The sequence below is a fragment of the Eptatretus burgeri genome, chromosome 1 (genome assembly GCF_056783735.1).
Source record: "Eptatretus burgeri isolate ZD-2024b chromosome 1, Ebu_testis_v1, whole genome shotgun sequence".
Lineage (NCBI taxonomy): Eukaryota > Metazoa > Chordata > Myxini > Myxiniformes > Myxinidae > Eptatretus > Eptatretus burgeri.
In genome coordinates, this window is record NC_140961.1 from 130,779,694 (window position 1) to 130,807,193 (window position 27,500).

Sequence of the window (27,500 nt, forward strand, 5' to 3'; positions counted from 1 at the left end):
GCACAAATTAGTCCTTGTGATGGCTGGTGCCCCATTGATGACCTTGTACTGAGAATGTGGGCCATGATGGGGCATTTTTCAGCCCCAACACGATCCAAGACCCATTCAAATACACCCCTCTCCTTGCTTTGCCTGGGTGCCTTATCTAGTTTTCCAGAGAGGACACGTACAAATTACACCTTCCTACCTAATGCCTATGCCAACTATATATGGGGGGAAAGGGAGTGTGGGGTGATTCATCCAAACTCATGGATCTGCCTCTGGAATTACAGAATATGAGATTGCTTAAAAATTCCCCTCAGCCATGAAGGAATAATCATTCATCGGTGAGACTGTACAATGGATGTTGGTTCGTTACTATGTGGTTTCCAGTTGGTGTATCACAATTTATTAGCATTGGATGGCTGTGTTTCCTGAAGCCATTGGAAGAGAAGTTCTGTTTTTTGGCCTTGAAACGTTTTGAAAAGTGGAAGAACCTTTTGATTTCCCCATCATAGGCGAGATGAATCACCCGGACATAACGCCACAAATTTGAGCACCTTATGACTGCATTGATGCAGTTTCTTGAAACACATCACCTGCACATTCAGGCTGCTAAAGCCCTGCATAGTACAAGTTTAAGAGCCAGTAAAACCTGAGATTTTGGTAAAAAGGTGGAATGGAATTCTGCAAGTCTTGTTTTTCTTGAAACTAATGAAAGTTTCTTTATTGCCTTTTAGGAACCTTGCAATAACTTGTGGAAGCTCAACTCCTACAAGGAAACATTACTGAAAATACAGCATAAATCCAACCAAGGCACAGCGCTATACAACAAAACTGAAATCCTTGTTCAAAGTTTGTCTTTCCTCAACACAACCTTGCAGGTCTGTTTTTCGTCACTCGTTTGACAATTATGGTGCAAATTGGCATGCTTTGCGATTTTCAAAGGAGGGAATTAAAGGGGTGTGTTGTCGGGTGTGGTGACAAGGCAGAGGTGGAGGTGTGACAGGTATACAGCATGTAACAAATGTAGTACATCAGTGCTAATTTAAGTCTGTGTTTTTTTTTGGGTTTTTTTGCAGCCATTTTTTTCTACATTAAATTTTTCTTTGCAATGTTTGAGGTTTAAAAGTAACGATGAATTATTGCTACTGTCCAAAATGAAAAAACATCTTGGAAAATTCATGTAATATACTGTATATACAAAGAGAAATAATTATTGTGCATCATTTACACCAAGAGCAGGGTTTCTTAACCTTTTTATTATTGTTTCCCCCTTTAAAATTGCCGAATAATTATATTTCCCCCCACCACATTATCAACAATAAATTAATAAAAAAACTAAAATATATTTTTAAAATTATTCCAATAAATATTTTCATTCAAATATTGAAACAATTTATTGCATAACATTGTCTTATATTATTTTAACATGAGCATTCCTAAAATCAGCAAAAGTTCATCATTATTCAAATCATTCGTATTAAGGGAAATGTTTTTTGCAGAGCATCATTTAAAAATGGCAATAGACTTGGCACAACTATTGATGTCTTCGGTTGTTAAACGCAGCATTTTTTTTTTCGTAAAACACAGAATTTTTGTTCCGCTAATTTTTCATCACTTGGGAATCGTATTCGGATGACATATTCAACGCAATAAAAAGTTTGAAAATTGTTCAACAGAAAAAATAATTTCTCCCCTGAAATCCGAAAATTTCCCTGCAGGGGGAAATTTCCCCCAGGTTAAGAATTACTGACCTTGAGTATGTAAAAATAGAAATGAAAACAAATACATCATGTTGCTTGGTCAGTATTTGGTAAACATGAGAATGTCAACATTTGTGGGTAAGACATGTCTCCAGAAGCTCAAAGAGGAATGCGGTCAAAATTAAGTTAATAGCTGGATCTGGTGTGACCACCATTTGCGTTGACACACATCCTGGCAACGGTGCCTCATTGAGGCCCCAACATGGTTGAAGAAGTCTTAAGGGATGTCATTCCAGAACTGTACCAAGGCCTGCCGCAGTTGGACCAATGTCACCGGCTGATTTTTGAACATTGCGGAATTGTCGTTTCATTTCCTACCACACATGTTCTATGAGAGAAAGATCAGGCGAAATAGCTGGCCAGGGAAGTGTGGGAATGTTTTGTTGTGCGATGAAGTCGGTGATCATTTGTGTGACATGAGTTTGTGCATTATCCTGTTGAAGTATGATGTGACGTCCATTAACCAGCAGGAATGGGAGGACTGAGAACTCCATCATGGTACCGAATACCTGGTAAATTGCCATTATGACCAGTGTGACCACTGCTCATTTTCATAAATGCCAAGGTGAGCCAATGAAAATAAGCCAAGAATTCACAAGGTTTCGGAAAAGCGATGATAATAGAAAACCTATACGCCAAGACAACCTATAGAAAACCAAGACGCCAAGGTGTGAACAACGAATACCCAAGATCTTGTGAAAAAGCCAAGGAGTGGTCACACTGATTATGACCTCCATCTGGGTTCTGTGTTGTGCGGTGATGCCTCCCCCATGCCATCACACCTCCACTCCCAAACAACGAATGAATACATGCTTCCCGTCGATAAACGTGACAACTCCCATCACGACTGTCAAGATGGAACCTTAACTCATCTGGAAAGAGGATAGCAACCCAATCTTGTCTCCTGAACCTCAGATATTATCTACACCAAGTTCGCGTAACTGATTCCTGACAACTTCTGACACTGGTTGTTCGCAAGCCAGGGGATGCTGGGAGCTGTCAAACTTGCTGTCTGGAACAGATTCCTAAGGTGGACCAACGGGATATAGTTATCCTACCGACGTGACATTACACATCGTCGCCAAGAATGTAGACAGTCTCTGATGTGGCTAGTTTGTTGATACCATCTCCAGAGTGACTGGTGTTCAGATGAACACCAAAACGCCTAGCCACAACTTTTTGTGGCAATCCTGTCTCAAGCATGTCAATAGTATGTAGACCTTCTTTTTTGGAAAGGTGTGGCATCACGTTTATGATGTTTTGACATTGATAAAAACGTTTAATCACATCTGGAATGGTTCACCGATTTGAAGTTTATTCATCTCGCATATATCTTGGTACACGTGCATGGCAATTTGTGCATGCAGTGCAAAGGTTGCACGTGCAAATTCCGGATATTCACGGGGAATCTGGGGAACTGACTTGTATTGAGGGTGCAGTATAATTTTGTGTGAAAGTTTTTTTTTATGGTGCACAGTAACTCTTTTTTTTTTTAGTACATATATATATATATATATATATATATATATATATATATATATATATATATATATATATATATATATATATATATATACACTTATGTAATTACATGACAGAAGTAAATAGACACCATGGTTGTCAATCATTTATTTATTGAACATTTGAAGTGTATTTGATCCATTTTAATACACACACCAGTATTTTGTGGACTTGCCATTTGGAGATTTCAATGCTTTTACTTTTTCAGGCAAAGAACTAACGAGTTCTGAAATTTTCTCTTTTGGGTTTTCTGCCCAGGCTTCACGCAAACAGGTTAGCAACTCTGCCCGTGATGTTGGTTTCCTGGAATTTTTCCGCACAGCTCGCTCGATCCAATATGGCCTGGAGGTGTTCAATGGGATTCATCTCAAGAGACTGACTTGGGCCATGGAAGTCACTTGATTCCATTTCTGTCCTGCCATTCTTTGGTGTTTTTCACAGTGTGGCATGGAGCTCCATCTTCCATGAACAGAGTGTTGTTTTTGACCATCTGACCAGTGGAGAAGACAGGGAGATGTCCATCCTCAAGGATAGAAATGCGTGTCATGTTTATGTTGCCAACACACTCCACAAGCTATGACCGACCAGTGCTCCAGATTGCTCGCCACACCATCACTGAAAAAACACTGTGTTTGACAGTTGGCTGCAATCGGTTCAAAGAAAACTCTTGACTGGGAAGTCTCCAGACCCATACACATCCACTTTCAAAAAAATTGAGCAAATTGTGACTCATCTGAAAAAATTACAGTTTGCCAAAACTCCAAGGGTCTGGTTGCCATCTCGTCAGCCCACTTCCTTCTCCTTTGAATGTTGGCTGGTCCAAGAAGAGGTTTTCTCCTTGCTGCTCTCCCATAGTAGCCCAGTTGATGTGGGTACCACACTGCAGGTCTTGGGCTAACTTGGACCTCCTCTGCAACATCTGCTGCCTTGCAGTGAGGAGTTTTCTCAATGGACTGCTTGACAGCTCGAAGACACCTTTCTGAGGGACCAGATCAACCAGAACAGGAAGCTGTGGTTTCCTTGCCTTCGCTGGTGAATTTCACAATCACCCGATTGAATTTCACCCGACACAATCAATTTCACAATTCTGCAAAGAAATAGTCAAATGTTCGTACAAATCACTGAGTAAAACTGTTATACAGATGAAATGAATAAGTTTAAGGTGTCTCTACCTCTGTCACGTTTCTGTACATGTGTATATATACATATGAGGCCCGGTGAGGAGGAGTGATGTAAGCAACATTTTTTAATGATATGATGATGATAGGCTCGGATGATAGGGGAAGGGTTAAAATAGTGCGATATGGCATTAACTCCAAAATGGCCGATGTGGCCCTTACATCACTCCTCCTCGTGGCACCTCATATATACATATTGTTGTGAATTGGCGCCCCGCCGGCGTGCGAATGACCGCGTGTAACCAATAGCGGCCGCTTCGCCCACCAAACGTGCAATTCAGTCGTGACCCTCTCCATGAACAACGGTGGGGGTTTAACCTCACCACAACTCAGTCCGCATTCTACCTGCGCGAAATAGGGTCCGATCGCCGAATGGTCGATTTACCTAAGTACCCGCACGGATAGCGTACCGAGGAGTTGTACCACGCCACAGGTCGACTCCGGACACGAACCGCTTAAGCGGCTCGTTCCGTGCTACAGGGATAACCGAGCGCAGTTATCGTCGACGTTGATGGTTCAGATTATTTACCGGGCGTTTAAACCCACTACCAATCCCTTACGTGATGCAAGATGGAGATTCAATAAAAGGAAAAGACGAAGAAAAACGGGGAACAATCGGACAAGCACATTTATTCACTGAAGCACGGAAGGCACGTATATTACAGTAAAACAAAGGAACAAAAGCAATACACGTATACGTTTATGTAAAGAAAAACACAAGCAAAGAACCAACGCAGATCTACAACCGAATAAGGCAATTCACACGGCAACACTTAAAACAGTTCCCACAGACATTTACACAAAACCCCAAAAGAAAAGGAAGTCGCGACTTCCCTGAGCGCGACGTCCAGCCCTTGGTGACCGCAACTCCGAGTCCGTCCAGCGTGGTCCACTGGGCGCGTGCCTCGCGCCTGCACGTGTCGTCCGCCCGACAGCTCGGACGGGGTTTTGGGGGAATGGGCCGAGTTTTCGCCGCTATCTCGGTGCGGATGGGGGGGGGGAATGGCAGGCGCTCCGTCCCACTAGCGGGGTCTCGGGACTGCACCAACTCCGATCGACCCTCCGACCAGGAACAATCACCAGGGACCAGGTTCGACGACCCGTGGCAATTCAACGACCTGCGCCAATTCGACGACCTTCACCCGACCACGACCAGACCCGAACGAACGAACAGAACCTCAACCTCTTCCTCCGAACGAACGAACCATAAGCAGGGACTCTCCAACAACTCTCGACAATTCTCATTCAGGGACAAGGGAACCGACGACCAGGGACTCTCCAACAACTCTCGACAATTCTCATTCAGGGACAAGGGACCCGACTACAGGGACTCTCCAACAGCTCTCGACAATTCTCCTTCAGGGACAAGGGACCCAGGACTCTCCACGCCTTTTGTAGGGTCGGGCTCCGCCCTTCGCTCTGCCCCGTGCCCCATTCTTGGCTCCTCCTTCCCTTGAGACGCTTCCAGAAAATGCTTCAAAGGGGGCGTTCCTCTCCCCCGGCCGCGTCACACCGCGCATCCGCCAATCGGGAGAGGACGTGCCACCCCCTCCCCCTTTCTCACCAAGCGCGTGGAAAAATGGCGGGAAAACCCCACAGGCGTTGTTGGTTTTCTTCTCCACGCGCCGTACGATGAGGGAAGGAATATTTGCGCGGGCGTTTTGGGCGGGAGATGCCCCTTTGCACCCTTGTTGCTGCTGCCACTTCGCTCCTTTCATCCGTCCCGCGGAGATCATGACCGCACGGTGCTCGTTGAATGGCGAGTGGCGAAGATGGTGGTAACGTAGTTGTGGAAGGTGGCGTCATGGTGTGAATGGCGTGATTGTTGGCGTCGTGTAGTGAATGGCGTGATCGTCGAGATGTTGGTTGTGGCGATGTTCGTGGTTGTTCTTGCACCAAAATAACGAGAGCAAAAGAAAAATGGCTAACTGAAGAATTGCAGCCCGAATGGATCACATATATTCCCTCGAAACAACGGGTTTGGGCTAACTACAAATGAACTTATCGATATATCTCACCTGAGGACCCTTTATGGTGTATTGCGAATTTCCACAGCCGTAACAATATAATACATTTTAAATACATTTAGCAAAGAGTTCTCATGAAATATGTGCTTTCTAAAGCAATGGAGGGTTGATTTATTTATTTTCTCTACAAAATTAAAGTTTGTAGAAAACTAAGAAATCACACTGACCGAGGAGAACCAAAGTAGATAGGCTCTAATAGGTAAATGCCTGAATGTATGAATGGGGTTGGGGAGGAAGGCATTAGTAGGTCTAGGCTCCACAAGACTTGACCCAAAAGCCATCCCTGGGTGATCCCACAAGGTGGAAATAGCCGTGGCCGTTATAATAGTTGTAGCTGATGTTGTAGTCATCTCACATCTATCAGTCTCATGGAGCTTCTTGCTTTGCTTTGGGTCATTGCCTCATGGAGCTTCTTGCTCTTCAGAGGGGAAATTAACTTGGCTTTCTGATCTTCAATTTAAGTGATAAAGATTGTATGGTAATTTTTTTAAAAGCCCAATTATTCCTATATTTTTACCTTTTCTGGAATTGAAATTCCAGATAAGGTATTGATATAACGCACTGTCCGTCCGTCTATTTTGACTTCTCTGGTCAAAACCAGTGGGCCGATCTGTCAAATTTGGCAGCAATGTTCTGCTCCTGACTGGTAACGGTGATTGCAAAGCTCATTCTGGTCACTTGACCTGAAGTCGGTCAAAATGGCTGACTTAGTAAATTTCTTCAAAAATCTTCTTCTCCAGACCCACCAGTCAGAATACTGCCAAATTTAGGTTATAGCATTAGAACAGTGTTGTGATGTTAAATTGTGGAGGTCATGCCGATCAAGTGACTTGGTGTCAAAATGGTGGACTTTGTAAATTTTTGGGAAAATCGCATCGAATCCTTCAAATATCTTCCTCTCCATTCCCACCAGTCAGAATGCTACCAAATATTGGTTACAACATTAGACCAGGACCCAGATAAGCTACAGGTCCTGTAGTCCTATTTTACATTTTTAACACCATGGCGATGTCCCTGAGCCTCCCACGCTTTTCTCATCCTCACTCCTCATTCTATCTCCCCAATGAAATTGAGTTGATAGCCTTGCCGGGTTTATTTGATTGGCTGAATGGTCGCCTCTTGAATCAAATTTCCTTTTATTCCTTGTTATTATAGGATAGTTGCTTTCGGTTACTTAATTGTTACATTTTCCCCCATTTTAATTGTGAAAAATGTGCTTTGTACAAACCTTTCATTTCTGTTGATTGTCTGTTTAGGCAGTTGAACATAAATGTGTTGAGTGGAGATGGAGGTGGCAGAAAACGTTCTTCCGACAACTGCTGTACAGCTTGAATGTGCTTCATAATGACACAACAAGTCCCTGCACACTGGACAAGATATTTGATCGCATCTTAGTGTGCACTGAGCTGAAATGCAATCAGCAAGTGCCTAAAGCCAAGCGAAAGCATCCCTACAGAAAATGGCGGAGAAAGTGCAAATGGAAGCCGAACAAGACATCTGCACGAGCAAAAGCACTTGCAGGTGTGAGACTTGGACCATGGTTTTAAAATTGCAAATGGAAATGTTCATAAGTTTTATCGATTTGATTTCCCTCACCCAGCTGTTCAACAAAAGCACACAGAATATATCGATCTCCATATGATGCACTCTCATCCATGACTCACCATAAAATATTCACTCTTGTTTTGAAGCCTTTGTGTTGCCTTTGAACATGCAGCAGCATGCTGTAAGAATGTCTTTCGTTGAGAAAGGAAAAGGTGGAATTATTCATATGATTCCCATCACCAATCAAATTGGCAGAACATACACACATGTTCCTGGGGGTGAATTGTAAGTGGCAGTTGTGCAAATTATTTTGAATTCCCATTCATAATGAATTCCCCCCCCCCCCCATGGCAGCTTTGTGTGGGGTCACCGACATATTGTGTACAGGGAAGGTATGGGAGGAGGGCAGCAGGTAAATTGAGTTGTTGAAAATCAAAAAGGAAAACGAGGATGCAGGAAAAAGTGGTCGAGAAGAAGGATATGGGGGGGGGGGGAGGAGAAGGCTTAAAATCTTCACCGTTTTTGCTCAACTATAATGTAGAACACTGCTTGGGCCATGTCAAAATATATCTGGGAAATAACATAGGTTGTGACACACATGGTGAAAAATACATAAGAAAAGACAACTTGGTTTTGTTTAATAATAAAAAGCTCGAAGTTGAACCTTTATTTACAACCAAATCTGAGCTGTGCAAGTCATGTATGCTCAGATCTCAAATACTCTCCAGAACGGATGGAGCAACTATGACTTGCATTCTGTTTCCCTCTGCAAGAGTAAAGCTCATGGAAGAGCAAGGTTTAATTGACAGGTAGCTGAATCCTGCGGTGAGGCAGTTTCTCTGAAACAACTTGCCTTCTCTTCCTTTAAGACAATCTCGGTGCTTTCCAAAAATCCTGCAACAAGTGTAAAAAACAATCTCGGGAGAGCCAGAAAACGACATCTGTCCAACCTCAATAATGAACTTTCAAATTTGTCTCTTTCTTCTAATACCTGATGGCACCTTGTTAAGTCTATCTCTGTTGTTTGCTCCCCTTCCCTCTCTTCAAATGGCACCACAGCCGACTCCACTCATGAGAATGTCGAATGCCTCAATTATGTGTTTGCTTCAAAATCTTGTGTCCCCAACTCTTCACTCCATGTACCCATCCTTCCCAGTCGTACCCAACTGCTTCTGGACTGTTTTTTGCACTTGAGAAGGTGGACGACTTTCTGTCGACTGACTCTGCTACTGCACCGGACGTAGCATCAGCTCAATGTCTAAAAACCCACTCTGCTGCTCTAGCACATCCTCTCTATGTGCTTTTGCATTGCATAAAACACAACTTGTTCTCCTCCCCTTCCCTTTTATAAGTGGTGAGGTCCAATGGCACCATGCTTCTGCCCTGTCTTGACCATGATACTCCCCTACCTCCCTTTATCCAAAGCTAAATCCCTCCACTCTCCAACTCCCACTATCTTACTGATATCTGTCTTCACACAATCCTTCCATCTCAACCATGATCTAGCTCTTTTCCTCCTACCTGTCTCCCTAAACCTATTCACCCTCTTTGCCATTCTCTCCACCCCCCCCCCCACCATCCGCACCAAGTGTCCAGCCCATCTCAGCCAGCATTTCACCAATCTCCGCTGCGCACCAATCTTCTCCCTCAGTTCATCCATCCTCCTCCTATCTACCCTCTTCACTCCTGCGATCCTCCTGTCGACCCAATTTTTCTCACAAACCTGCAGCCTCTATTGTTGTCTCTGTCAGTGCCACCATCTCCAGGCTGTAAAGGTCATCCAGCATTACACACAGCCTCAGAACCTTCCCTTTCAATTTTCTTGATAACTTTGTCTGCCATTGCTCCCTTCACCCTCGTCTACACATTCGCACCTACCTGAATCCTTCTCTGCACCTCTGCCTTGGACTTTCCATCCGCAGTCACTGTTCCTCCCAGATACTCAAACCTATTTCCCTTTCTGATCTGCTTCCCCTCTCACCTGATATTGTACACCGCTCCTTCCCAATTCCATATACAGGCGGTGCATGACGCCATCGCCGGGCACTGAAGGAAGAGAGTACTCAGTTTTCACTCTTTTTGTTGTCTCGTTTGGTTTTCTTGTTTGTTTGGCTGGGCAATATCTCAACCATCCTTTGAACTAGGAAGGTGAAATTTGGGGACAAAAGTGAAGGTGTGCTTTGGCAAAAACGATATTTTCTATTTTTTGATAAATCAATTAATTGATTAATTACTTAATTATTATCGATTTAGTTCCTACTTATTTATTTTATTTCTCATCCAGGCAATATCTCAGGTACCTTTTGAGCAAGGAAGCTGATATTTGGACATGACTGTGAACAAGTGATTTGGCTATAAAGGGCATTTATTGATTAATTAATTGATTAATTATTCATTTTTCGATTAAAAGGACCTGGCAAATCCCCCCTATATATTTTCTTAACAATCCTCTTGGGGAAGTTCAGGCGTTCAAACCCCTGAGTCTCACTATCGGCCATGATCGTTCTTGGGCAAACCACATTTCAAAGTTGGCCTCCAAAGGTAGTCGCAGACTGGGCATTCTGTCGTAAAAAAAAAAAAAGTCCTTGGCACACCTGAAGTCCTACCCACCTACAAGGTCTTCATCTGCAGCTGGATTGAGTGGAATCTATGGGCCTATCACTTTGCCATCACAGACAGGTCAGTGGTCTCTATTTTCTGCCGCCTCCTTTCTAGTCTTGCACCCTCTGCTCTTTCTGTGCTTTGCCCCCCCCCTCCTTCCAGGTTTCTGTAGGGAGCACATGGTCCACCATCAACCCACTTCTGGTGAAACTACCACTCATTTGTCCCTCGTTTTTTTCCCGCCTGTGGAACCGACTTGCACTCTCTTTCATTTTTCCCTCCAAGTCTTCAAGATAGCTGTTCACTATCATCTCAGATTGTCCCCAATCCTTTATACCCTTGTTAACCCCACCGCACCCCAAGCCCTCCTTCCAAATCTCCAGTTCGCCCCCCCTCCACCCCGAGAGTTTATTTCTGTATCCATGTTTTCCACCCCATGCATCCTTCCTACCCCCCCCCCCCAATTCCTCCCTGTACCCATTGTTTTACCAAGTCTCTGTTTATCTTGCCATTCAATTCAGCTGTTGGTCCCCCTTCTAAGCCCTGGTCCATTCAGTGTATTAGCTCTTCATGAGCCTTGACTGTGTGTACAGAAAAACACCCATTGCCCCAATTCAACCCAGTTTCTCTTTGTGATGTTTCCATTGTTAACCTTCCTGGCTTGTTTGAGGTTGAATCCAGTATTTTGGTTTCGTTTTCAAAATGAAATGCACACCCCATGAGTCAGCAGTGAGTATGGACTACTTGACTGGTCACATGTTCATTCTCTTGCCATTTTACAAGGAGAATATCCTTTCAGTATTCTCAATATACAGCTCGAAATGATCCTTTCATGTCAAACAATAAACCACACAAAATACTTCCATTTTTAGCCCGCAGCCCGAATTGGCTAAGGGGTATTGTCGTCATAGGCGTTGGCCGGGCGTCCGTCCGTCTGTCAACTCTTGGTTTCCGTCAATTTCGAGGAGAACGCCTTGTCCGATTAAATCCATTTTTGCAGGGTGTGTTGGGGTTGAGTAGAGGAAGGTTCCTTTCGAAAATGGGCGCGCTGCGATTTTCAATGTGGTCTCCATGGCAGCCATCTTGAAATTGGTTTCCGTCGATTTCGAGAACGCCTTGTCCGATTAAATCCATTTTTGCAGGGTGTTTTGGGGTTGAGTTGAGGAAGGTTCCTTTCGAAAATGGGCGCGCTGCGATTTTCAATGTGGCCTCCATGGCAGCCATCTTGAAATTGGTTTCCGTCGATTTTGAGGAGAACACCTTGTCCGATTAAATCCATTTTTGCAGGGTGTGTTGGGGCTGGGTAAAGGAAGGGTCCTTTCGATAATGAGCACAATTTGATTCTCGGCTAGGCCACCAGGGGGCCAAAACTGAAAACCTAGAAATGGCTATTTCTCCTGAACTAATGGATGGATCATAGCCAAATTTTTATCACAGGTATATCTGATGAGGATACATGATATATAACCCGGGTTTTTGATTTGACCTACTTTTCAAGGTCACAGAGGTCAAAGTTCATACTTCGGTGTTCGGGCGTCCGTCAACTTTTGGTTTCCGTAAATTTCGAGGAGAACGCCTTGTCCGATTGAATCCATTTTTGCAGGGTATGTTGGGGTTGACCAGAGGAAGGTTCCTTTCGAAAATGGGCACGCTACGATTTTCAATGTGGCCTCCATGGCAGCCATCTTGAAATTGGTTTCCGTCCATTTCGAGGAGAACACCTTGTTCAATTAAATCCATTTTTGCAGGGTGTGTTGGGGTTGAGTAGAGGAAGGTTCCTTTCGAAAATCGGCGCGCTGCGATTTTCAGTGTGGCCATCACGGCAGTCGTCTTGAAATTGGTTTTCGTCAATTTTAAGAACGGCTTGGCTTGTCCGATTAAATGCATTTTTGTAGTGTGTGTTGGAGTTGAGTAGAGGAAGGTTCCTTTCGAAAATGGGCGCGCTGCGATTTTCACTAGCCGCCACGGTAGCCATCTTGAAGTCTGATTGATTTTCGATATGACGTCCAACGTGCTCTAACTGACTATCATCGTGATATCACTGCTTCCTTTTACAATGCATGGGCTAAGGGGTTACGCCCGCTTTGCGGAGCTATTTTTGAGCTTGGTAATGCCATTGTACTTTGTGCACAAGGATTTGTATGCCTGGTGTTGGCTTAATGGTTAGTGTGGTGGGCTTGGGATCCTGGATCCTGAGTTCAAATCCCACTTGGCTGTTGAATTAACACCAGGTGGGGTTTATTCTGCCTGTTCATCCTTCTGACGTCAGAAAAATGAGTGCCAGCTTTCTGGTATCCTGTGTCGGAGTTGCGACTCATCCAGGATTGTGCCCAATAGCCAAGGAGACTGCTTGGGCAGCACCAACGCTCTGTACAGAGTATGGTCCCAATGGATGGATGTTTGGATTTGTATGCATTGGTGATGTTTGAACTGCAGAAAATTCTTCTCATACAGACAGACCCAAGATATAGGTGGAACACATTTTATTTTTGAAGCTGCCATGCTTGAACCTTTCTCAACAAAATTTTTCTGTGATGAGCGAAAAGCTTGGATGGGCCTGCAAGCACTTCCCCAAAATATTTAATTTAATGGCAGGCAGCAGGAAAGCTCATGGATCAGGCTCGGAATACCAATGTATAAGTGACTGCTTGTGGCATGACTGGTAATCCAATAATTTGTCTGTTTCGGTAGGCCATAAGTACCACAATGCAGTGAGCCACATAACCAATTGGCAGCACGTTTCTTTTTAGAACAAAGAGGTGAACATTTTACAAGGAAGATGCCTTTCACGATTTCATCGATAAAATGTCTACTTCAGTTGTGAAGGTGTTCCTTTCCCTTCCGTACATACTTGTGTTGTCTTTTGGGACTGAACTGAAAATGCAGTTTTTATAATTTTCCTTTTTGGGGGATTGTGTGCATTTTGTTCAAATGAAGGAATTGTCGAGCTGATTTTTTTATTTTTGGGGTGTGTGCATCCAGCTTCTGAAGAAGAGGAATCTGGTCAGTGCACAGTAAACATCATTCTTGTGGTTTTGACTGGTACTGCAGGTCTGTTCCTGGGTTCTATTGCTGGATGCAGCATTGGTCGCAAGGTGATTATTTTGGAACCTGTAATATACTTCCAGTTGTCATTGCAATGCTGTGAGGTGTTGCCTTTTTTGTTAGCATACTCACCCCTGATTGTTTTTTTTTGTCTAGTGTTTCATGGGATGTTGTTATCCTTCAGCAAAAACGTTATATCAACTGTCCCATTTCCTTGCACTCTCTTATTCGTCTTCCATATGCAGTACATGGCTGATGGTAGCATCATTTGCTGGGAGCACAGCCTTCTGCTGCTGCACTGCTCCCTTTAGGTTAAAGCATGAATTTGTAATTTATTCAGGGTGCCAGAAATAACTCATCTAGTCTCTGCATAAGACACCATGGGATCTTTAACGTCCAACAGGTACAAGCTACTAGCAGACGGGATGCCCAGTTTCACGTCTATCTAATGGATGGTGCACACATTGAGTCTTGTCCTGCCTGTGAAATACCAGGATGACAGTTTATAGCTGGGATGAGATTTAAACCCAGGCTCGACAACTCAGAGGCGAGTATGCATACCTCTAGGCTACGCTGTCAACTCAGAGAAAACCTAATTTGAGAAATGCAAAGGGGTGAATGTCAGGAGAGAAAAAAAGGGGGGAAGTCAGGGGAGAGTTTTGGGATTGAGGATAGAAGAGAAAGTAAGATGCAAGGAGAGTCGAATAAAGAGAAGGGGAGAAGGAGCACAAATGAATTGTACAAAAGGAAGAGGGTGTGTTGGTGGGGAATAAGGGGTTACAATCAAACTTATTTCTAACCTATGATTAACGTGTTGTTGGCACGTTACGTGATCGTTGCCACACGTCGACAGACGCTACTTTTAAGTTACTCATAGGCTGAAAGACGTCGGTATAATGGATCGTCCTTGCGTCAGCGTCCACGGCCACGGCCAGGACACTTATTTGCAGCATTCTTCAAACTTTTCTTCGGCATGACGAGGATGTTCACACTTCGATGTCTAGCTTGGCTATGATTCCAATTGTCCATCGGCAGCGTCTATTTAAAATAGTCGAGTTTGAGCGTTTTAACACGTTCAGAATAAACGCTTCAAATTTCCAAACCCCAGCGTCAAAAAACAAAGGCTGGTGACAGCAATTTAAATCGTTCATTGTAAACAATGAAACTAGCTGAGTGGTACCGTTTAAAAGTCATTGAGTGTAAAAAAAAATCCAATTGTTGAGCGCAAGCGTCTACTTTCAATAGTGGAGATGCAGCCATTTAAATCGTTGAGTTTATCATTTAAATCGTTAAATCGTTAAACGCAAGGACGATCCATCATAACCCACACCCTCCCCCTCACACTCACCTACTACTGCCAACATGAACAAACTAATACTAATACTAATACTAATACTAATACTAATACTAATACTGTTACTGATACTGTTACTGCTGACATGGACATCGACTCAAAAAGGACTCGAAAACACTGTTGGGTTCCCCTTTTATGAGCAGCATTTTTATATACCAATTCCCAAAACTGCTGGGAACACTTCTTTATATGGCAGTTGTAAGCTAGAAACACGTTAATTTTTTTTTTTTTTGTCGACCGGAAGACGTCATTGGAATACGTCTACATACGTCGATGTGTGTTGGGACTACGTAAAGAATTGGTTCAAAGCACGTCAAACATAAGTTAGAAATAAGTTTCGCGTAAAAAAGACATTACCGCGACGTGTTTCGACTTATGAGTAGCTTATAAGTAGCCTTTGTAGACGTGTGTAAAACTTATCCCCATCGCATGCGGAACGTGTGTCATACGCCGAGTACGTCGTAAAATTTTGAACATGTTTAAAATTTCTTGACGTACTCTACTTACTACGACGTATGATAGCGTACTTTAGCGTTGTACTCACGTATACCAAACTTACTCATACCGTATTTGACGTGCCCCAACGTTTTAGACACATTTTTCTTAGGTCGGCATACGCTGGCAAGATCGCCAAGGTGTGACCGCGATGTTGACACTTCCATTTCTACGGCAGTTATGATTCGAATCGTTGTGCGTCAGCCTTTTAATAGGCTACGTCACGACATCGTCGGCGATGCGTGCAACGCGCTATGCCTAAGTTAGACTATCGTTGGGCATCGGTTGTGTAGGCCGACAACAGGTTCAGCATTCGTTGGTATAAGTTATCTATAACACAACGAAACGTTCTGTGTCCGTTACCAATGCGTTATACATAAGACCAAGTCGCTATGAATACGTCCGAATCTTAAAAAAAAACATCAAAAGTTCAACGTAAGCCAGCGTTTTACATACATTTTAATACGTTGCCATCGCTGGCTAAAACGTCAAGGTGTGACCGGGCCTTTACAGAAAACTTTCTTCAAGAATTCACTTCTCCTTGGAGAGATGGATAACAAAAGAGAAATAGAGTAAAAGAGATTAAAATAAAAGAAAAACAAAAATTAGAATGAATGAAGAGACATGTAAAAAATTAGAAAGAAATGTGAAAGGAACAAAAAACAAATATGTCGGGAAGAATCAAGGCAGATATTTCAGCGGTTACTACCCAGGCTCATGCAGCAACATGTACAAGTTATGAGAGGTCCGTCCAAATGATACATTTTTGTGTACATAATAAATAAATGACTTGTAATATAATTTAACAAATCAGGATAATGGTTTGATTTCCTAATAGAGTATATGCATCATACACAAACCAGCATCAGATGTCAAGGTTTGCATCTGTACTAATTGCTATATGTAATTCTGCCAAAACGTTTATTTTGAAATGATCTTTTATCTCAAAGGAGATGCTTGGTTAAATTCCTCCCTGGTGGCTCGTAACTTTCTCTTGGTTGGCATGTCTGAGCATGACAAATCTTGAAATATCAGTTTTGTGGTTTACATTTATGATTTTGTGGTGATACCAAAGGCCGAAAGCATAACTTTACACTGATGTGATGAAGCGATTGCAAGGCTCGAGCACTAAAACAAGGGGTCCTGATGGAATATAATTAAATAACACACTCTCATTGAGTGTTGCAATGTGGATCCCTTGCAGAGAGCATCATTTTGGCTGTCCTGAATGGAAGAGCTTGCTTATGAATGTTAGAGATCTCATTGTGTTTGTTGAAATCGGTAGACCATTTGATTAAGTGCAGGTGCCCTGCCAGGTAAGCTGGCCAATAGGCTGCCGCATGCTGCAGTACAGTTTACCCTGTAGGAAGCTGTAATTAGCAGCAGGATCAAGCTTTGTGCTTCTGGAAGTTAGTTTTTTACTTACGAAATCTAAAGATTTCGTAAGTATATTGATGCCTTCCGTTTCTATTTGTTTGTTTGTTTATAGGCACGATAATTCGAGAACGGAAGAAGCTACCAATGTCAAATTACACCACGTGATTCAGGAGGGTGATGGCTAGTGCTGATTAGGTTTTGGTCAAAATCGGTCAAAGGTCAAGGTCACAGTGAGGTCAAACATAATTCCGTAAATTCATGTGGAGAAATGGAGTATTTTTGCTTCGCTCGACGTTACGAGTTCATTTTAAGTTCGATTTTAATTTTGTCTTCGGTTTTTGCGATCGCTTAGGACGCTTAAAACTCGGTTGTAGAAATTCTGGTAAAATCGGATGTTTTGGAGACATTTTAAGATTGTATAAAAAATATTTCACTCGACGCGTCACGGGTCGTCCCATGATGTACTGCGCTCGAGCAGACGCGTCGTTGAGTTCCGTTAAGGTTTTGCGTAGAGAAATGGAGAGTTTTTGCTTCGCTCGACGTTACGAGTTCGTTTTAACATCGATTTTAATTTTGTCTTCGGTTTTTGCGATCGCTTAGGACGCTTAAAACTCGGTTGTCGAAATTCTGGAACAGCGATGAATAACTGATATATATATATATATATATATATATATATATATATATATATATATATATATATATATATATATATATATATATATATATATATATATATATATATATATATATATATATATATATATATATATATATATATATATATATAAGTCTTTTATCAGATTCTTCTGAAAAGTAATATACCTATTATCTGGCATATCCTGCTGGTACTGAATCACTTTTTAAAAAAATAAAAACAAAAAAAATGGAATTTTTATAAGAAATCTAGTTTTTGTCTGGCACTCATTATCTGCAAACCACAGTGTAAAATCATAGACCACAATGAATTCAGAATTCAAGCTCCCCTTGGGCTTCTGACTGATTCATGCTTTTATTAGACAAGGTCAGAGGTCAAGTTGACGATTTCGTAAGTACCAGTCTATGACTGCTTGTTTGTTTGTTTGTTTTTTTACAAGTTCCTTGAAATATTACATGGCAGAAATGCTTCCTTCAAACATTGTAGACGTATCTCAAGTTGATTCACCAAGGTATGCTCCCTTTAATGCTACACAGTCGCTAAGGGATAAGAGGTTATCTTGTGTTTGGTGATGCATTTCTAATACTGGAATGGCACTTGGTAGAGTGCATACCTATGCCAGGCTGAGCAGTTGGTTTTATATCTCACTAATAGGCCGGATCTGCGTCCACCAGGTTTTGTCATAACCCGTCCACAACTTTTTGAAATACCATGCTATATATCGTTTGTGTTGTGCTATCTCTTATGTATGAATAATCATTTTCAAAATTGAAAGAATTCTCATCTCTGGATCTGGATATTCACCAAAATCGAATAAATTTGTCCTTGTCACACACCCAACTTGTCCACCAAGATCCGTCCAAATCTGTCCATAACATTTAGAGATATCCTGCTCAGAGACAAAAAAACTAACAACAAAGATGTCTTGCATAACACGATACTTGTGGAATCTAAATAAACAATAGTTGCCATCGAAACAGGAATTTGGTAATTTCAAAAATTTGACCTATCAAGTGTTTTACATGATTGTACAGAACAAATTTTGTGAATAAATGTTCTTACTGTGGCCTAATAGGTGTTTTTTTACATGTTTTGTATGGCATTGACCTTCACTAGTTTTTGACTAATTTTTATTCACATATACTACAGTTGTTTTGTATGCAGCCTGCAGCTGCTGCTTGCATCATTTTCTGGAAGCGTGACTGTGCCGCTGATGCAGTGCTCCTGTTACCAGAAAGCGGTTACTCATTTTGCTGACCTCCGAAAGATGACAGGCTGCATCAACCCACCTGGTGTTATTTCAATGGGTTGACAGGGGCTCAAACTTAAGCGAGCCACCCTAACCATTAAGCCAACGCCAGACTTAAACTAGGTTCCCACTGTCGTGCGATCCGTTACGAACGCCACGATTGGCCATTCGTAGCTGATCATGGAATTTCTCTGAAATTTCAGGTTTGGATACGAGGTGATGCGAGTCGATACGTTCTGATACGATTTGTGCGCTCGGATGCGAACTGTTCAAGATTTGTCAATTTCAGGTGTCACGATCTGTCACGGTCTGATCTTCCGTTCAGATACGATCACATACATTCCGATAGGATTGTTTCGATTGAGTCCACGATTGGGTCTCGATCTGACACGATCGTCACGATCGGGATCCCCGAATTGGGACGATCTGGTACGTGCAGATACGTTCCGATACGTTCATCAAGAACCGATGCGCTCCGTTACGATAGGATACGATTGTGGTCGCGATGTCTTTCACGATCATGATCGAGGGTGATCACGATTTGAGCTACGACTGGACCCCGACGGGTATAAATATATATATATATATACAGCCCGACTGACCATGGACTTCATTGTTTCTTGAACTTTTACAGAGTTGAGAACACATCTCAACAGAGCGTGGTGTTTGTCTTGTCTAAGATCGATCCCGATCATCACGATTAGATGCGATCTGTCGCGCTTTGTTATGATACAATACGATCTGATACGATGATCCTGATTGACAATTGATCGTGTTCATCGTAGAAAAATTTTGAACCGTTCAAAAATTTTCTACGATTATCACGATTGCCACGACTGACCTCAAGATCTGATAAAATCTGATCGGATCACCACGATTATTCCACGATTAAGACCACGATTTCAATCGTGCCACGCATCATGATAGTGGGGACAGACTATTACACATGTACTACACAGTACACATACGTACAAATAAGCTGTGTAAGTTTCAATGTGATATCTTGAGGTGATATTCCTGAGGTTTGACAAGAAGAAAAATCACAAAATAATCTCATTTTATTATAATGGGGTGGAATTGGTGTCATGGACAACATTTTCTCTTTGCCAGACTTTTCTCTCTTCCGTGTGGAACGTTTTGCTATGCCACCAGCCAAGATGAACAGAACCTGAAAAAAGAGAAAGAGGAAAGTAATTGATTCATTCTATTTTGCACCCTCTTTGCTTTTGAGGTCGTTTAGTAGCCTACTGAGGTGGTTTACCAATGGGGGGTTTTTTATTTTGTTGGTGACCTTGAGTGTGACTGCAGAAGGTCCAACGGGGTTTGTAAGATTTTATGGGACGAAGGTTTCTAATGGGGTATATAGGGCCGACAAGGTCTTAAAGGGCCTGAGAGGTATTAAGGAGTTGTGGAGTTCTCAAGAGTTTTAGGGTAAAAAAGGCTCTTGGGGGGTCTTAAATGGTCGATAAGGGCCTCATGGTAATTTATGGTCTTAAGGAATTTTAAAGGTCGAAAGGGTATGTTCGAGCAGTTGTTACGGGTCTAAGGGATAAAAAATGGGTTAAGGACTCTAAAGTGTCGAAAGAGGGTTTAATTTTCTAAAGGTCTAAGGGTAGAGGGGTCTTAAAAGAGTCTAAAAGGGTGGAAAGTCAAAGTGGCATAAAGGGTCTCAACAATATTTGGCAACCCCTCTAGAAAATTTTAAAGGGGTTGTCTAAAGTTGTCCAAAAGGTCCACATGGTACATTCCAATACTCTCATAATTAATAGACGGATACATGGTCCAATAATACATAAATAATTAATAGATGTACTCACATTCAAACAGTACGTAATTGATACACATACTCGCATAGATCGACCGAGGCTTCATCATGACCAGGGTTCACCGTGCACCAATGTTCTTTGGTTTTATTATATATATATATATATATATATATATATATATATATATATATATATATATATATATATATATATATATATATGCATATATATGCATATATATGTATGTATTGTTACGAATTTCGGCCCGCCCGGCGTGCGATCGGCCGCGTACCTCCAATGGTATCCGCGTCGCCCACCGGACGGACAATTCAGTCGTGACCCTCCTTGGAACTATCGCCAGGAGCTAGTCACGGGTGGGTCTTTCGACCCCACCACAATTGTGCCAATCGGCCACCCGCGCAGGATAGGGTTGTTCGCCAAACTCGACCTACCTAAGTACCTGCGCGGGTAGTTAACCGGGCGATCGTACCTCGCCGCTGGCCGGCCTAGGACACGAACCGCTTAAGCGGTCCGTTCCATGCTTCAGTGATAACCGAGCGGTGTTATCGCCGGCCCCGACGGACGTGATTATTTACCGGGTGCTTACACCCTTCTACTAATTCCTTCCGTGATGCAAGATGGAACTTTCAAACAAAGGAAAGGACGCAACGAAATGGGAAACAGTTCGACAAGTACATTTATTCCACACTCAGCCAAGGCAAGCACGTATTCACAGCCATACCGTAGGAATGCACGCATAACAGTCAAAGCAATGAAAGCAAGAATTACAACCGATTACAAGCAAAGGTTTATTTACATGCACTTAAACAGTTTCTACTTTACAAGACACGGCACCACAACACACATTCACACAAAAGCAAAGGAAAGAGACCCCCTCAAAGGCAAGGGAGTTAGACTGGGCCCGTGGGCCGAATGCGCGTGGAACCTGGATGAGCGGCCAGGTCCATGAGACCGAAGGGTCCTACCCACGCCCTCGTTGCGCGATGGCGGGCAAGCCGCAATGTCAGCGTAGCTGCACCTGGCTTCGTGCCCCAGGCGTGGTCGGCGAGCTCTCTCCGGCGATCCCCGTCTGCCTTTCCCATCGGCTTCGAGCTCCGTCTCCTGACTTGACTGACCCACCGGCACTGCAGACTTGACTTCGTCTCCCGACACTCCGCCGCTGCCACTCCACTGCTCCCACTTGGTTCTCTGCCGACGTACTGCGCAACTTGACTTCCCCGCTGCGAGCTGCGCCGTGCTCGCACCTATATAGCCTGGGGGAGGGGCATATATGTAAATTTCTGGATCACAGCGGGTTCGGAGGCGGGGCTATACTACCCGATGCTGTCATTGGGCGGATGAAAAGGGGGTGTGAAGCATTCCTGATCCGCTTTTCGGGGCGAAAGGAACGCTTTAACAGCGGGTTCGGAGGCGGGGCTACACTACCCGATGTTCGGTCATTGGATGGATAAAAAGGGGGCGTGAAGTATTCCTGATCTGCTTTTTGGGGCAAAAGGAACGCATTCACAGCCCATGGCCCGGCGTGTGGTAGAAAGGCGTAGGTGGTGGGAGTTTGGTTGTTGGCGGGCGTCGTTTGAGAATGGCGGTGAAGCGATGTTTGCGGGATGGAGTTGTGGAGGTAGAGGCGAAGGTGGTGGTGTTTGAGTTGTTGGGGGATTATTGGTCCAAAATAATGACAGAGAAAAGAAAAACGGCTAACTCAAAGGATCGCAGCCCGATGAACACGGAAATTCCCTTTAAACAATGGTGGGGAAATCTAACTACACAATTACTTATCGTCATAACTGATCGAAGGTCCCTTTATGGTGCATTGCAAATTTCCACAGCCGTAACACTACCCCCTCCCATTTTTACAGACTCGTCCCGAGTCGCCGAATTTCCGTGTGCCATCATGTGCAAGTTCTCCCCTAGTACGTTTTACCTTCGGATCCCTGAGTGCGACATTCAGTGCATTCGTGTCCCCAAAATAAATAACCTATGGGCTGAGTAACTAACTAAACAAACCCACTCATTCGGACGACTTAAATAAATTGCTGGCGCTAAGACTTACATGTCGGGGGCGCACTCATATATATATATATATATATATATATATATATATATATATATATATATATATATATATATATATATATATATATATATATATATATATTGTTGTGGTTACCAAATTCGCAAACCACCATTCAGGTCCCTTAGGTGAGGTATCTCGGTAAGTACATGTGTAGTTAGGCCCGAACCCGTTGTCTAGTGGGAATACATGTCATTTATGCGTGCTGCGACTCTTCAGGATAGCCGTTTTTCTTTTGCTATCTTTATTTTGGACCAACCGCCATGATTACCACCACAACCACAACATCAACCACCAACCGCAACGCCGCTTCACCACAACCGCCACGACCTTCCCGTCACACCTCGCAACCGTAGCATCGCCACCGTTCTTGCCCCGCTGTGGGTACCGGTGTTGGACTCGTGCAGGGCGCGCGTCGAACAGCGTGTACAAAATCACGGATTTTGTGCTTCAAAAACGGATCAAAAACGACACACGCCCACTTTTTGCCGTCCAATCGGTGAGCGAGGGGCGAATTGGCCCCGCCCCCAGGGCGATCGATATATGCAAATTTATGGATCAAAAAGCCTTCACGCCCACTTTTTCTCGGGCCAATGGGGAGCGAGGTGAAAGGTCAAAAGGAGGGGGTCAAAGGCGAAGCTACGGGGGGATAAAAGGACCGTGTTCGTCAGTCCAGGGAGTCGAGAGGCGGAGAGTAGGAGAGTCCAGAGGCGGAGAGTAGAAAAGTAGAGAGGCGGAGAGTAGGGGAGTCCAGAGGCGGAGAGTAGGAGAGTCCCGAGGCGGAGAGTAGGAGAGTAGGAGAGTCGGAAACAGAGAGTCAAGACTTCGCGGGCGGTGGAGCTGCTGGTCGTCGTGTGCGTTGGAGTCGGAACGGAGGGGACGGAGCTGTGGAAAGGCGGCGACACCAGACGAGGGGGTGCTCGCGTCGTGCAGGGAGCTGCACCCGAGGGAGGCCGACAGCGCGACCTGGCCGAGGTGGAGACGCTCGTCGCGGGATAATAAAGATCCTCTATACCCCGAGCATCAGCAACCCCCTCCTGTTTCCCCCCGCGCTGAGATAGTGCGACCAAGGGGGCCCCTTTCCCACCCCCTACCAGAGACTGTCCGCGAGGCCCGCGGAGTTGAGGCACCATCGCCGCTCCGCGTCTCATCACCAGACGGGTAGGCGCGACCCGGTCTCGGCCTCAGGCCCGCCTCATCCTTGAGGGTATTCTTTCCTTGGTTTTGGGTATGTGTTGTCGGCGCCGTCTGTGAAGTAGAATTGTATAAGTGTTGCCGTGTGCTCGGTAGTCGGTATTAGCTCTGCATTGTGTTTTCGCTTTTACATTTGCTTTTTGTGTAAATTGCATTGTGTCTTTTCTGTGTGCATTTGGTGGAATTGTATATGTGTGCTTCCCGTGTGCCGCGAATAAATGTGCTTTTGTGTTGAACTGTTTCCCGCTTCGCTTCGTCATTTCTCCCATTGAATCCTCATCTTGCTTCACGTAAAGGGTTGGTAGTGGGCTGAATACGCCCGATAATTAATCGAACCGTCGAGGTCGACGATAACACCGCTCGGTTATTCTGATAGTACGGAACGGGTCGCTTAAGTGGCCCGTGTCCGAAGTCGACCTGCGGCGAGGTGCGATCGCCCGGTCTACCCTCCGCGTGGGTACTTAGGTAGGTCGAATTTGGCGAGCAACCCTATCCCACGCGGGGGCTGATTGGCTCGATCGCGGTGAGACCGAAAGGTCCACCCGTGACTGGTTCCCGGCGTTAGTCCGAGAGGGTCACGACTGGATTGTCCGTCCGGTGGGCGACGTGCCGCGATTCGAGTTACGTGGCCGTCAGCACGCCGGCGGGCGCGAGTACCGCAACAATATATATATATATATATATATATATATATATATATATATATATATATATATATATATATATATATATATATATATATATATAATACACAACTTAACAACTTAACCTTATAATTTACACTATTCCATAGCCCAGGATCGATGGACTCTGCAAAGAGAAAAGTTAGCAGGGAGCCAGGCTGCTCACACGCAGTCCAAGACCTTCCCCTTTTGAAATGAACACAGTGAACTGGCAAACGTTGCACGGGCTGCCAGTGCAGTCCCGTGTTGCAGCTGCCTATAGGGCAGTCCTTGCAGCTTGCGCAATGATCCTGACGCACATGGTAATGAACAAGGGGGGGGGGAATGCAAAACAGAACGGGGCAAAATGAACGTGGGCAGCAGGCATGGATCATGGCAAAGGTGGACAGGCAAGGCATGGCATGACAAGTCCGCTGTAGCAAACACAGCCGGCCGATGAAATGGCCGGCACAGGCCTTGTAGTAAAAACAGCCGGCAGATGGTCGACCGGCACAGGCCTTGAAGCAAACAGCCAGCCGATGAAGTGGCCGGCACAGGCCTTGCAGTAAACAGCCAGCAGATGAAGTTGGCCGGCACCTTGCCTTGAGATGGAGGTTGGTGGAGGGAGTGCTGTGGTGCTGACCACTCGGAAGGTGGGCTCGCACCGACCCTACGGTCTCCCTCCCAACCTATCGCCTTTGCCTGTCTCTGTCCATACCACCCCCTTAATTTGTAAAAACCAATTTCGCCCCAACTTATTTTTTTGTTTTTATTTTTATTTTTACTTCCCCCACTATAATTGTCTCCTAACCCTCTTTACAGTCTTTGTTCGGCTAACCTCTCCTGCCTTAGCCGACTCCCAACCCCTACGTTCCCTTCCTGGAGGGGAATAAGGGAGAGCTAGCATCCTGTGTCGAGGCTCAATCGAAGCTTCAGGATGGCCTCCTCAGACTTCAGCCATCTCAACCCAAAGTGGGTCCAGCGGCCCACAACGAGAGCGAAGGGATGGATGGTGCGGAGGGGTACACTTCCTATCCACCCTAACCATTTAACTGTAAAACTACCCCGGGGCTTTCAACAAGTGCCTCTCGCTTAATCTACTGGTTCTATCAACCTAGATTCCCGTTGCCTGTGTTGGTGTCCTCTCAAAGTTCGGGCCTTGCACTCAAATTTTCCGCCCGTGCCCTCACACGGTTTCGTGGCTGGGACGCGTGGCTCCCTTGGCAGGCGCTACCCTCTGCCGATTCTCTTACGATGGCACCCCTGGGCACTACACTGCCTCCGAGCCTACCAGCTCCCTAAACACTGGGGAGTGCCCTCCCTGGCAACTCCCCTGAAACGCTCATGTGGCAGGCTGGCGCCCCGGGCCCCTTTGCGAGGGTCACCCGTGCCCACGACACTCCCCACGCGGCCAATGGCGCCCCGGGCCCCCGCATCATGCAGGCGCACCTGTGCCCACTACGCTATCCCAGCCCCCCATGGGCCCTTGGCCTACCACGGCCGACTAGCCCAGTGCCCGGGATACCCACTCAGCGATACTCACCTTTCGCAACCACGCTCCCAGCCCGTCAACAGGGCTCCTGCACCCCTCCAAATGGATTTCGAGCCTACATTCCCACCAACAGCAAAACGACTTCCATTTTGTCAATTTGACTAACCCCCTAACTCGCATTACTCTGACCCCGGGGTCCCTTGGGCGGGAATCACTCCTCCCCCCAATCACTCATCGCACCATGCATTCCCCATTCACTCAGACCCGCTGGCCTCACTCACTCATCAAGTACACTTTTCCATTTCACAATTCAACTCACCCATCGCTGATCTCTGCCATCCTGCTCACTACTTCCCCGAACTACCTCGTGCTCCCACGTCGTCCCTTACACTACAGCACGTTCCTTTTAACACTACGTAGCTAAGCTACGTCCCCACTACACATCCACAAGTCTGTCATTGTTCTCAAATCCTCAAAAATCATTTTCCATTTCCCAACCTAAATCTCCACTAAATCACTCTACCTAATCCAGTCCACAGGCCCCGTGAGGACTTACCCCTGCCACACGAAGCCGGTCTAACTTAGCTAACCCTTCCCCCTAACTGGTAGTATCCTGTGCCCAGGCAAGGGGGGGGGGGTTCTCACCTCCTGCTTGGGAATCCTGTTCACCCGAAAGCGAGGCCTGCTTTACTCAACTTTTTTTTTTCCATCGCGCAGCACCAGCGCGGCAACTCGCAACCTGCGCTCATGCGCATCAAAAAAAACAAGCCTCGCGTTTCGAGGGGTTCCCCACGCGAACACATGTGCTCTGCCCGTTGGAGCTTAACACAAGCTCGCTTGGAGAACCCGTCCGGTCCAAATCCGTAATCCAGCCTAACCTTTGTCCGTCCGCGGGATCGGCAACATCCACCGCTGGCGTTTCCGGACCGGGTTTCACTCCCGCAAGCGCGCACGTGGCGGCCTCGTGCGAAGCACGGCACGAACCTCGCGCTCGCCGCTGGGTAAACCCGGCGTGGTCCCCAAAACATCTACGGCCGCTACCCGGCCTTTGTCCATCTGTCGCCGTCGTCTCCGTCGCACTCTCGCGCTCAAGCTCCATTCACCCCACGCACACCTGCATGTTACGACGCTCACACACCGCGCCATTACACTCACACCGGGAGACGCGGCTGCATGTTCGCTCATGCCCACCGTCATCTCCCTTACATACAGCGACCTCACACACGCTGTCCCTCTCACACTCGGCCGCCCACTCACGCATGCCATTTCCCTTGCACACGTGGCTCCACTCACTCGCGGCCTTTCACTCACTCCCCTGGTTTGTTCCACACACAGCGTGCTGGGAGGCACGCACTTCGGCTCACTCGCAACCACACCACTCACACTCGGGGTCGTACTCACACCTTTCACCACACACACCAGGACCATCGCACTGGGGATTAGTGCCACCACAAGGGGTACCGGGGCCTCTATACCCCCCAAGCTCCTCGTGCACCCGT

General features: G+C 45.2%; 1 protein-coding gene across 1 annotated transcript in view; it reads left to right on the forward strand.

Moving 5' to 3' along the window:
- LOC147035423 (uncharacterized) overlaps positions 1 to 27,500 on the forward strand; it is a 105,780-nt gene that overhangs the window by 58,828 nt on the left and 19,452 nt on the right. The window contains exons 4-6 of the mRNA XM_085898213.1: positions 720 to 863; positions 7,728 to 7,992; positions 13,600 to 13,712. Coding sequence (XP_085754339.1) covers positions 720 to 863; positions 7,728 to 7,992; positions 13,600 to 13,712 — 522 coding nt within the window. The remainder of the gene's footprint in view (positions 1 to 719; positions 864 to 7,727; positions 7,993 to 13,599; positions 13,713 to 27,500) is intronic.